Here is a 12228-nt window from a genome sequence, read left to right as displayed (position 1 = left end):
CTATTGTACAATTTAACTATCCTTAGAGAGTTAGAAAGTTTTTCCTAATATCTAATCTCCTTTGCTGCAGATTAAGACCATTACTTCTTATCCTAACTTCAGGAAATAAGGAAAACAATCGATCACAACCCTCTTTATAACAGCCCTTAACATATCTGACGTCTGTTATCAGGTCCTCCCATCTTTTTTTTTCAGGACTAAATATGCCCCCGCTTTTTTTTTTTTTTTTTTTTTTTTAAACTTTTCCTCATAGGCCAGGTTTTCTAAACCTTTTAGCATTTTTGCTGCTCTCCTCTGGACTCTCTCCAATTTATCCACATCTGTCCTGAAGTGTGGCACACAGAACTGGACGCACTACTCCAAATGAGGCCTCACCAGTGCTGAGTAGAATGGAACAATTACCTCCCATTAACCTTTATTGCAGCCGAATCACATTGTTGACTCATATTGTGTCTGTGATCCGCTCTAAGCCCAGATCTTTTTCAGCAGTACTTACCACCTAACCAATTATTTCCCATTTTGCAGTTGTGCATTTGATTTTTCCTTCCTAAATGTAGTACTTTGAACTTGTCTTTATCGAATTTCATCTTGTTGATTTCAGACCAATTCTCTAATTTAATTTTTTAAATTTTGAATTCTAATCCTGTCCTCCAAAATGCTTGAACCCCTCCCAGTGCGGTGTGTCATCTGCAAATTTTATAAGCACTCTCCACTCTATTTTCCAAGTCAATAATGAAAATATTAAATAGTACTGTATCCCAGTAGATACACCCTCTCACTCTGACAGCAAATCACTGATAACTTACTCTTTGAGTACAGTCTTTCAACCAGTTGTGCACTCACCTTATCGTAATTTCATTTAGATCACATTTCCCAAGTTTCCTTTAGAGAATGTCATGTGGGACTGTGTCAGCCACCACACTAAAAACAAGATATATCACGTCTATGGCTTCCCCTATTCACTAGATCAGTAATTCTGTCAGACAAGGAAATTAGGTTGGATTGGCATGAAATGTGCTTGACAAACCCACAGTGGCTACTCCTTATAATCCTATTTTCTTCTACAAATTATTAAGCAATCAATTTGTTCTAGTATCTTTCCAGGTATCAAAGTTAGGCTAACTGGTCTATAATTTCCCTGGTCATCTTTGCTTCCCTTTTTAAAGATAGGTACTGTGTTTGCCCTTTTCCAGTCCTCTGGGACCTCACCCATCTCCAGGAGTTCTCAGACATAATTACTAATGGTTCCAAGATTGCTTCAGCTGCTTCCTTAAGCCTCCTAGGATGAATTTCATCAGGCCCTACCAACTTGAATAGATCTAATTTATCTAAATAATCTTCAACCTGCTCCATCTCTATTTTGGCTTTTGTTCCTTCCACCTTGTTGTTAATATTAACTGTGTTGAGTATCAGTCATCATTAACCCTTTTAGTGAAGACAAAATAGGCATTAAACACCTCAGCCTTCTTGATATCATCAGGTATTAGCTCTCATTCCCTGCTGAGTAGAGAACCTATGCTTTCCTTAGTCTTTTTCTTGCTCCTACTTTATTTTTTATTTTTTGTGTTCCTTGCTAGGCATAACTAATTTTGTGCCTTAGCCTTTCTGATTCGTGCCTACATGCTTGTGCAATTCTTTTTTCACTCCTCCTTAGCAATTTGTCCATGTTTCCATTTTTTGTAGAATTCCTTTTTGATTTTCAGGTCATTAAGGAACTCCTGAATGAGCCATAATAGCCTCTTACTATTCTTCTTATCTTTCCTTCACATCAGGATAGTTTGCAGTTGTGCCTTAATATTGTCTCAATAAATTGCCAGCTCTCCTGAACTCCTTTTTCCCTTAGATTTTCTTCCCACGGGACAGTACCTACCAGTTCTCTGAGTTTGTTACAAATTTGTTTTTTTTGAAGTCCATTCTTTTATTGTTTATCTCTTTACTGCTCTTACTCTTTCCTTTCCTTATAATCATGAAATCTATTGTTTCATGATCATTTTCACCCAAATTGCTTTCAACCTACAGATTCACAACCAATTCCGTCTTGTCAGTCAGAATCAAGTCTAAAATGGCTGTCCCCCTGGTTTCGTCCTCTACTTAATGAAATAAAAAGTTGTCCCCAATATTTTGCAAGAACTTACTGAAAAACACTTGGTGGGATAACTCTCATGACTGAAATATCAGTATAGGGGGTTATAGCTTGTTTAGGAAGGACGGGGGGGGGGGCGGAAGGAGGACATGTTGCATTATACATCAAGAATATATATACTTGTTCTGAGGGCCAGAAAGTTGAGAGGTCCATCAGTTGAAAGTTTCTGGGTAAAGATAAAAGGGGAAAAATCAGGGTTGACATCATGATGGGGTCTACTATAGACAATCAAATCAGGAAGTGGAGGTGGAAGAGGCATATCTAGAACAAATAATAGAAATATACAAAACATAAGACCTAGCAGTAATGGGGGGATTTTAACTACTCAGACATCTGTTGGAAAAGTAATTTGGCAAAACAGATCTCCGATTTCACTTAAATCAGAATTTAGCTTACATACTAATACTTCCAGTTCTTTCTGTCTGTTCCCCATAATCCTTATATTTCGCTATAATCAAAGATGTTGAGCAGATTCCCCCACTGATTTCCCTTTTATTTCTCATATGACCCTATTGTAATTTTCCATTTCCTCCCCGTCTAGCCCTCTGTTATGGTTGCTTTTTTATATTTACCTGTGGGCTTCATAAGCATAGATCAGACCACATTAATAGCCCATGGCGGAACCAGATGTCTCAATAGTGGGATACAAGTTAGATAATTTCTTCAAAAACCTTTTAACTGTATCATACACAAATAGTGATCTGTCATCAATCAAAACATGATAAGCTGAAAGAGTCACCAAATGAAATCTTAAAGACAAATTAAAGAGCCCCTCACACTTCAAATACATTATATATTCCAAAACACAGAGAACAGAAGTTGTAAATGGTAAGCCAGATTTTTTCATTAAAAAAAAAATAAAAAATCTAAACCATTTCAAATAACATTTCATCACAGATTGTTTTCTAGAATTAAGCAATATATTCTGACTAATGACAAACAAGTTGTTCAAGATTATTCAAAATCCGATAGGCCAGGATGTTACATAGAGAGATTGGGGATCCAGATGAAGAATTTGCCATACTGCTTTGAAAACAAGTCTGGAGGCAAAAGAAAGAATCTGTAAACTCCCTCCAACAGCTGAAGCAGGTCTGCATACCATTGCTGTCTCTGCCAAGCTGGAGCAATCAGGACCAACTCTTGCCTTCCCTCTCTTATCTTCCTCACCACCATCTGAATTAATGGAAAAAGGGGGGAAAGCATACAGGAGGCCCTCTCACCACTGCATCCGGAAAGCGTTGAAGATGGACTCACTGCTCTTTCCCACACTTAATAGAAAAGACTACTCTTTTTGTTGAACTTGGTTGCAAGCAGATCCACAATGGGCCAACCCCAACTGGAGATCTCTTGTACCACCTGGTCCTTCAGAGGCCACTTGTGCATCTGAGAAATTTCTCTGCTGAGCTCATCTGCCAATACATTACTGTCCCCTGCTAAACAGATAAACATTGTGTAGAATGCATCAGTCCCACAGACTGACTGCCTTGGCACACAGCAGAGGAGACAGGGCACCTTCTTGCTTGCAGATGTAATACAGGGCCAACTATATTGTCCATCGTTACCTGTACAAATTTCCTCCTTATTTGAGAAAGAAAAGATCTGAGAGCCAGGTGAAGTTCCTCTCAGTTCTAAAACATTTATCTGCAAATTCTTTTCCTGAAATGCCCAGTGACCTCAAACTATCGGAGAACCCAGATGAATTCCCCATCCATTGTCTGATGCATTGAGATTATTGTGGCAAATGGCAAAAGGGAACTGAACAGGATGCCTTTGAGAACATTGGCTCAGTTTGTCCTCCTCATTAAAAAAAAAAAAAAAAAAAAAAATCAAAAATGTCCTGAGGCATGGTGACTGGCATGTGAAGAATGTCCGGTTTTGGCTTGTAAACTTGAGCCATCCACCATTGCATGGGCCTCATTCTGAGGAATGCATATGAAGTAACATAAATAGACACTGCCAGGAGACCTCTTAGACCCAAATAGAAAATTACTTTCTGGGTCTGATGACATGGAATCTCTGGAATACCATCATCACCACAAATCTTTCCTCTGGAAGGAAAGCTCTCTCTGCTACCAAGTCCAGTATAGCTCCTATAAAATGGATTCTCTGACTTAGACATAAATTGGACTTTTTGATATTCAGAAGTAGTCCTAATCCATAAGTAGGGAGGTAGAATCTGAATGTGAGCTAGCAAATCTTCACATAACAGAGCCTTCAGCAGCCAATCATCTAACTATGGGTAAACAAAGATACCCGGTTTTCTTCGACGCACTGCTACTACAGAAAGACACTTAATATAGACCCTTGGCACTGTAGAAATGCCAAATGGCAGAACCCTGTACTAAAAATATCTCAGTGCCATCACAAAATAGATTTACTTCAGATGATTTAGCCAATTAGAGTTATGGAAATATGCATCTTTTAAAATCGAGAACTGCAAACCAATCCATACTTCAAAATGATGGAATTATAAATGCAAGGGTTAACATTCCAAACCAAACTTCCAGAAGAACTTGTTCAACTTACTTACATCTAAGCTTGGACAGACCAATTCACTGCCTGGTAATTAGCCCCCCTAATACCTAAAAAGTGTTGATTTACTTTCAGGTCTATTGAATGAATACATGCATATCATACACAAACACACAATGCCTCTCCAGAGCAGGATCTTTGCACTGTGGTGGCATAAAGAGCTTCGAAATCTGTGGCTGTGCTTTATCTTCAGTGGTAAGACCTCCGGTTGCAGACTGTCAATTCAGCAAATTTCATGAGCACTATATTCATTAGAAATTTTTTTGAAAAAAAACTAATATCCAGATAAATTCTCAGTGAAATTTATTATATTTCAGGGTTTAGAATTTATTTTACTGTACAGGAATAAATTTGTGTTCCTTTGAATGCCTCTGTTTTGTTTCTATGCCATGTATATCTACAGATAGTAAGAAGTCTCCCTGTGCTAAGATGACATTTACATCGTTTATAACAACCATGTCTTAGAGTGACATGGTATCCATTACTACTGGCTGGAAGGAGTCCAAAAAACAAATCAGTTGTGTGTTCTTGGTCGCTTGACGATTTGGAGATTTCCTATGCATCTGGAGATTTCCTCCATTAAGTACAATCTGTAAGCAATAAAGATCTCAAAAGAAAGGTATTTATCTTGATTTTTTCCCCCCAGTAAGGAATGTTTTCAGCCTTTGGCTTTGCCTTGGGCAACTGGTCTTAAATAAACAGTAAATGCCAACCTTATATGTGACTCTGCTCAGTTCTTTTTCATTTTGTGAGTGGGGACCATAAATGTGGTTCTTTTCTTTCCTTTTTTAACAAAGCAAAGTTGTCACAATAGAAATTAACTATAAGACATATAATATATAGCAAAAAAAAGTGTTTAAAGTTTACAACTTTTGGGCCTCAAAGGACACTGATGACCTGATAAGATGATGGAGTGTTTAGAGCCTTGTATATCAAATTTTTTTATCAGACTGGCAGAAAAAAAGATCTGCGCAAAAAATAAATTGTAGCAGGAATTGTACTAGTTCACCAAACAGTCCTCAAAAGAAATCCATAACATGAATACATTCAACATTTACATCATAGTAATTCTTTATTTACTAACTTATAAACAAAATCAAGTAACAATGTATAAATGTTGAGTATACAGAGAAAGCTACTTCATTTTTGAAATCTACTACTACTGTGTAGGTCATGGTCGTATCACGATTATTTAAATTCAGAAGCAATACTTCACTGATGATGTACTGCAGTGCTTTAGGCTACAATCATCTCACAATGCCTGAAGGGTTATTACAGTGGAGAAATTCTACTGAGGACAATAAAAGATCCTTACCCCTTCCCGAAGGCACCTCATTAGCACAGTGTAAGCAGCCAAGGGAACGACCCAGCATTCTCTGTGGTGCTCCTTTTTTTCTTCCTGTAATGAAGTGGAAGGATCAGCAATGAAGCTAACAGCACAAATGATATTAACCCTTTAATTAAAAAATCATAATATCTCAGCCATGAAAAATACATCCAACAGATTTTAAAAGGTTAATATACATATGTCAACTGAATAAAATCTAGAAGATAGACTAAATTCTGGAACAAAAGTTGAATTTGATATTTTGAATTTTTATGACACAAAAGTTGATTTTTATTATATGGTTGAAGCATGATCTAAAATTCCTATGAGTATTTGTCCTTAGGTTTGTATTTTTCATTGGCTCAATGTAATTCACACTCAAAACCAGTCCTACAATCTCGGCAATCATTTTGATTAATTCGTTACCGGTTTCTAAAGTACTAAAAATAGAAAAAAAATTCTATTATATCTAGAAATACATTTGCTTACTGTCCCTCAATTTAAAAAAGTTTTTAAAGAAAATTTGTTTTTGAAAAATATGCAGAAGTTATAAGAGTAGCTTATTCAAGACCCAGTATGGAGCACTTGGAAATCTGCTATTTATGTAGATAGAAGTAACAACATTCCAGAATCCTTACATACCTGTCCTACTGGAATAGTCTTGTTCTATTCACTAAAATGAGACTATTATTCCGCTATTAGTGGTAAATAGAGGGCTGCTTTTTTTTAAAAAAAGTGGCATATTACAAATTGTCAGGTAAATAGAAGGTCATTTGGATTTCTTTAGTATATAAAGAACCTGTAACATTTCATGAAAACAAATTGCATATTTAGGCACTAACCTGCATTTGATAGCATATAGGTGCTAGTAATTACAGGAGAAAAACATTTGCTGGGAAAATTAAAGAATAATCTTTTAATGTACTGCATACTCTAAAAAGCATAGAATGGATGTACAAAGTGATCAGGTTAATGTTGCAGGAACAACCTTAATTTTCTGTGTCTCCTGACTTTTGAGATTCAATATATATTTCAACATCACCGTTCCATTAATAAGATATACTAGTTGAAGAAAAGCCATTAATGAATTGCTTTCCATATATTTTCCTTTGAGAGGAACACAAATACGTACAACCCTAATCAAAAATCAAATACTTCATTTTTTTCATTCCAACATCATCATTTCTTAAACCTTGTTTCATTCGAAGGGAGAATAAAGTTTAAGTTGATTACGAAGGGCACCAATAGAGAAACTGAGTTTTTATCAATGTCTAATTTCCTTTGAGCTCTATGCCAGCTAACTACCAATTAAAAAGTGTGGTGTAATTTCCCTTGGAACTGACACATGCAAAAATGATAGATCTGTCAAGTTACATGGTGTAACCAGGGGATATTCAATTTAACGCCAGCCATGGACATCTAACCCTGGGCTATGATGTTCTCTCCCCTGCCTTTTTTTTTTTTTTTAATTTATCTGCAGATATTTATATAGAGATAGTCTTAATTTACATTTTTTCTTCATGTTACTGTTAAAAGCAAATCGGAGATTAAGTGCTCAAAGTAACCCCCAACATTTGAGAAATATTACAAAACGTGAAAGGATGTGAAAGTCATCTCTGGACACTGGCAAACTGGGTTTTAACCCGTTTGCCTTTCTCCATCCACTGCAAAAGTGAATAGGGAAAAATAACTAACCTTACATTACAGCCCAATCAAGTTCAAGCAGAGGATGCCTTGTAATTCCATAGGAGGAATAAGGGCTTGTCTACACGGTGCCAGCAAAGCACTCTAGAGGGATGTGATTTCTAGAGTGCTCTAATGCATTGTGCTCCATGTAGGTCCCTCTGATATGTTCTTGAAAGTACTTCGTTCATGTTAATGTAGTCCTATACCATATTAATTATAAGAGAACATGCATTTGGGCTGTGAAGGATACAATGTGAATACTTTTGTGTGTAAGAGAAATTACTAATTGTAACTGGAGTTAACCAATGCTCATATTCACTTTAGATCCTCATTCTGGTCTTGTGCCCTTATGAAATTAATATAGCAATATTCAAAATGTTTAGATAATGTAGTTAATGCATATGCCTCAAGGGACACAAAGTAGAACATGCAATATCCTTTCATGCAATATCCTTTAATATCTTTTTAATCTGAAGTGATCTACATTTAAGAATTAAAATTCTGTTTTTATTCTTTAGAAAAGAAGAAAAAATGCACATGGGGGTTTAGAAAAAAAAATGCTATCTTCTGTTATTACTATTAATAGTATTTCTCTTTCTACAAAAGCTAGCATTGTCTAGAAAATGCTACTCCAGGTAATGGCTGGTGCAGAACACTGTTCCTTTTGTTGCCAGTTCGATGGTCCAAATACAGCCTATGTCAGTAATCATCAAAATTTGCCATTTGAAATTACTTGGTCTCAGTCCAGTTCCTAGAGGACAGCTGTTCACATAAAAAAAAACACTGTTACAATTGGAACCTATATTGAGTGTCTCAGCAGAGGACAATGTAAGTGAACTACCCATTCAAACTTAAAGATTGTCTCCCTCCTGATAAGTTTTGAAAAACAATGCTGGGGCAGCAAGGGCAAAATGCTACACTGCTGTCTGCATTATACTGTACCTTACCTGTGCATTGAGACAGAGGACCATAATATACTTAACTCTGTATTTCTTGATTTTTGTGCAATAAAATTTCAGTTAAGTACTCATTTGCTGTTTAACATGCCAGATGCAGGGCAACACTGATCCATGTACATCACCACTGAAATGCAGGCAAGGGAATATTGCATCAGTTAACCAGTGAACAAGTGTCCAAATTCACTCACATTCAGGTCACACAGAAAGGCTCATTTGTTTTATGACCTTTTGTGGGTGGAGAAGGAATCATGTGAGAATAGAGTTGTAAGTATGGAGGGAAATCAGTGATTGTGGAAGAAGCTTTTAACAGTTGGAAAAAGCTTTCAATAATTTATGAGGTTGGTTTTGGACTTTTTTTTTTTTTTTTTTTTTTTTTAAAGTAAATCCCCATCCACTGCTTTGAAAATGTAGGGATAACTTCTAAGAGCTATTTTCTACTGTGCATACAGCACCAGTGACCCAGTAAAAGCAAGACAGTTTAATGAGACTACAGGAACTGCCACTGTTATATGAAAACATTTCAATCCTGCTACCATCAGTCTGGATTCCTTCCTTCCAAGGGGGGAAATACCATCACATGAATTAGAAGCATTAAAGGCTTCATTTCAGTTTTAAAATGCCTCTTTCAGCAAGCACAAAGGAACATTTTTAGAAATGACAGAGAGCATTGAGAAGTGTAAACTGGGATAACTAAGGAAAAAAATGATAAAAAACTACAGTGAAAGAGTGTAAGAAATTTAAACAAAGAGGTTAAAACTTCTATGATCTGTCCTGGAGATTCACAAAATAGAGGGGGGTTATAAAATGGCAACCAAATAATTCCATGGCCCCTTTAAAAAAGTTACATTTTATTTCAAACAAGAGCTTCAGGCATTTCCTTCTCTTAATGGCAGTAGCTAATGAAAGAGAGCGAGAGAAAGCGGATGCAACGGTGTGGGATTTTACAAGACTTGCAAATCCCCTGTACTTTTAATGTCACAGCACTTGAACATATTAAACATTAATAAGGCATGCACTTGAGGGTAACATATGCTAAAAATACCCACATAGGATGTTTACCTTACTTCTGAAAAGGATTTGAAACATTAAAAAGATTTGCAAAGATCATCTTACAGACTTACCTGACTAGCTATCAGGAAAAGCACCTCCCCAAGGGCGGGTAAAAGGCATTGTTTCAATTTGCTGTTCCTGAAGTTTTCCCTGATCACTTCAGTTAGGAGCATGACTGCCTAAAATATAAGATATGATAGGCCTTAATTGGCAACCTTGTCTCAGACAAAACTTACACTGAAAACCAGCTGAGATGTGCCCGAGACCCCATTCTACTTCTGTAGTCCTCACTCAGGCAGAACTTTCATGCACATAGAATGAGGTTGGTAAAGAAGAACAGGAAGAAATTTTTAAACTACGATGTGAAACAACTGAGAGGTATTGCCTATACTATAGACAGTAGTGATCCTTAAAGTCAATTGTTTCCAAAAGTTACTGCATGCTATGTACCTGAGATGCTGGGTTATTTTTACGTACTTTATATAAGCGGTAATTGTGGTATCACACATACCATGGTGTGTTAACACTTGAAAATATCAGCTTTTTCATGACTACTGTAAAATATATTACTACCCTTTTCAGAGGATCAATAAAACATTACCAGCTACAAATCTTGATACACACCGGCAGGAATAGCATTTAATATTTCATATAAATAATAGGGCTTCCTACTGCATGCTTACCTCCATGATATTTTAAAATGTACAAAAATAAATACAAGGCTCAACAGCAATTTGAAAACAAGACTATAGAAATGAATGCATTATCACCACCTTTGACATGACAAATATACTGTGCACTATTTCACTCTTCCATCTGTAAACACTTCCTCTTCCATTCCCCTTTAAAAACCAAAAGTACCTCTTGTCAGTCTGAGGAGAAAGTTCCTATGTTTAGTTTATGCCTTTTTGCTGGGGAACAACTGGTTGCAGACTTGTTAAGCAGTATTTTTATTTTTTTCATTTAAAAAAAAAAAATTGTATCTCCCAAGACAAGTGTCAGACAGTCATTAATTCCAAGATCTTGGGTGTCTACTTTGTTTTCAGTTCCTGATTGGAAAAGTAAAAGTCTATCCAATGAAGACTGTTCATATCTGACCAATCAAATAAAAACTAAACAAATAATATACTGGTAATATTCTTTTCATTGTTCAATTCTCATCTAATTTTATACTTCCATATGGGTAAAGAGTACTCTAACCCATGGAGTTTGATGTGCCACCTTTTTAACATACAAGTAGTAAAGAGAACGGTCACTCAGAAACTGAGAGACCAGATACATTTCTTAACTGAGATGGATTTAGGCCTCACCTACAAAAGAAACTAGAGAGACTTACAGACAGAGCACTTGTCTTTAATGTGCCCTTCTCCAAGGCACAATGAACATCGAGCGTGGGGTCAATATTAGGGATCGCATCCCACATGACAGTGTTTAAAACCTGATGAGTGCATTTCAAGCTAAATTCTACTTAACTATCTACTACTAATTAATTAAATACTAAGAGTACTATTATAACCAATTATATACACAAGATCACAAGAAAGCACTCTGACAGAAAAACACGAAGCAAGATACAAAAGACCAGACATACTTGTCAGACCAATGGTCCATGCAGCCCAGTATCCTGTCTTCTGACAGTGATCAATGCCAAGTGATTCAGAGGGAATGAACAGAACAGGCAATCACCCCCTTTCGTCCACTCCCAGCTTGTGGAACATAGAAGCTAAGGACACTCAGAACATGGAGTTGCATCCCTGACCATCCTGGCTAATAGCCATTGATGAACCTACCCTCCATGAACTTATCTAGTTCTTTTTTGAACCCTGTTACAGTTATAGGCCTTCACAACATCCCCTGGCAATGAGTTCCACAGGTTGACTATGCATTGTGTGGAGAAATACTTCCTTTTGTTTGTTTTAAACCTGCTGCCTATTAATTTCATTGGGTGACTCCTAGTTCTTGTGTATTGTGAAGAAGTAAAAAACACTTCCTTATTCACCTTCTCCACACCAGTCAAAATTTTATAAACCTCTATCATATCCCCTCTTAGTCATCTCTTTTCCAAGTTGAACAGTCCCAGTCTTTCTCTCTCTCCACATATGGAAGCTGTTCCATACCCCTAATCCCACTTGCTTCTGGGTATCACTATTGTCTTTTATCTTATGTTTTAATTTAAAAAACAAAAATAATGGATTTTAAAACTTCTGATATACAATATGGAACAGTTTGAGAGAGAAAAATAGTATCGTTTTTGTTCAGTGGTTCTGAACTGAATAATAACTAACTGTGATATTGGCAGCCTTGTTGTACCTTCCCTTAAAATTAGACTACAAGCCTTTCAAGACAGGAACAGTGTCATCCTATGTATTTCTATAGTACCTAACCCAATGAGACCCTTATCCTGAATGTGGCTTTTATACCACTAGTACTAATCCAAACACACACAATATGGGATACTAAGGAAAGAACAGTAGTGGACAACACTGAAAAGTTAGCATTTACCAACCATTATCACAAATTTCCTAAGCTAA

At 36.5% G+C, this 12228-nt stretch overlaps 1 protein-coding gene across 1 annotated transcript in view; it reads right to left on the bottom strand.

The window, feature by feature from the left end:
- The window catches only part of ULK4 (unc-51 like kinase 4), a 426845-nt gene that overhangs the window by 350746 nt on the left and 63871 nt on the right, over positions 1-12228 (bottom strand). The window contains exons 17-18 of the mRNA XM_065398954.1: positions 9769-9876; positions 5991-6074 (exon numbers count right to left, since the gene is read on the bottom strand). Of these exons, the coding sequence (XP_065255026.1) occupies positions 5991-6074; positions 9769-9876 (192 nt within the window). The remainder of the gene's footprint in view (positions 1-5990; positions 6075-9768; positions 9877-12228) is intronic.

Source organism: Emys orbicularis, chromosome 2 (assembly GCF_028017835.1).
Source record: "Emys orbicularis isolate rEmyOrb1 chromosome 2, rEmyOrb1.hap1, whole genome shotgun sequence".
Lineage (NCBI taxonomy): Eukaryota > Metazoa > Chordata > Testudines > Emydidae > Emys > Emys orbicularis.
Note: the sequence above shows the minus strand (reverse complement) of the source record. Positions and strands in the feature narration are given on the sequence as shown.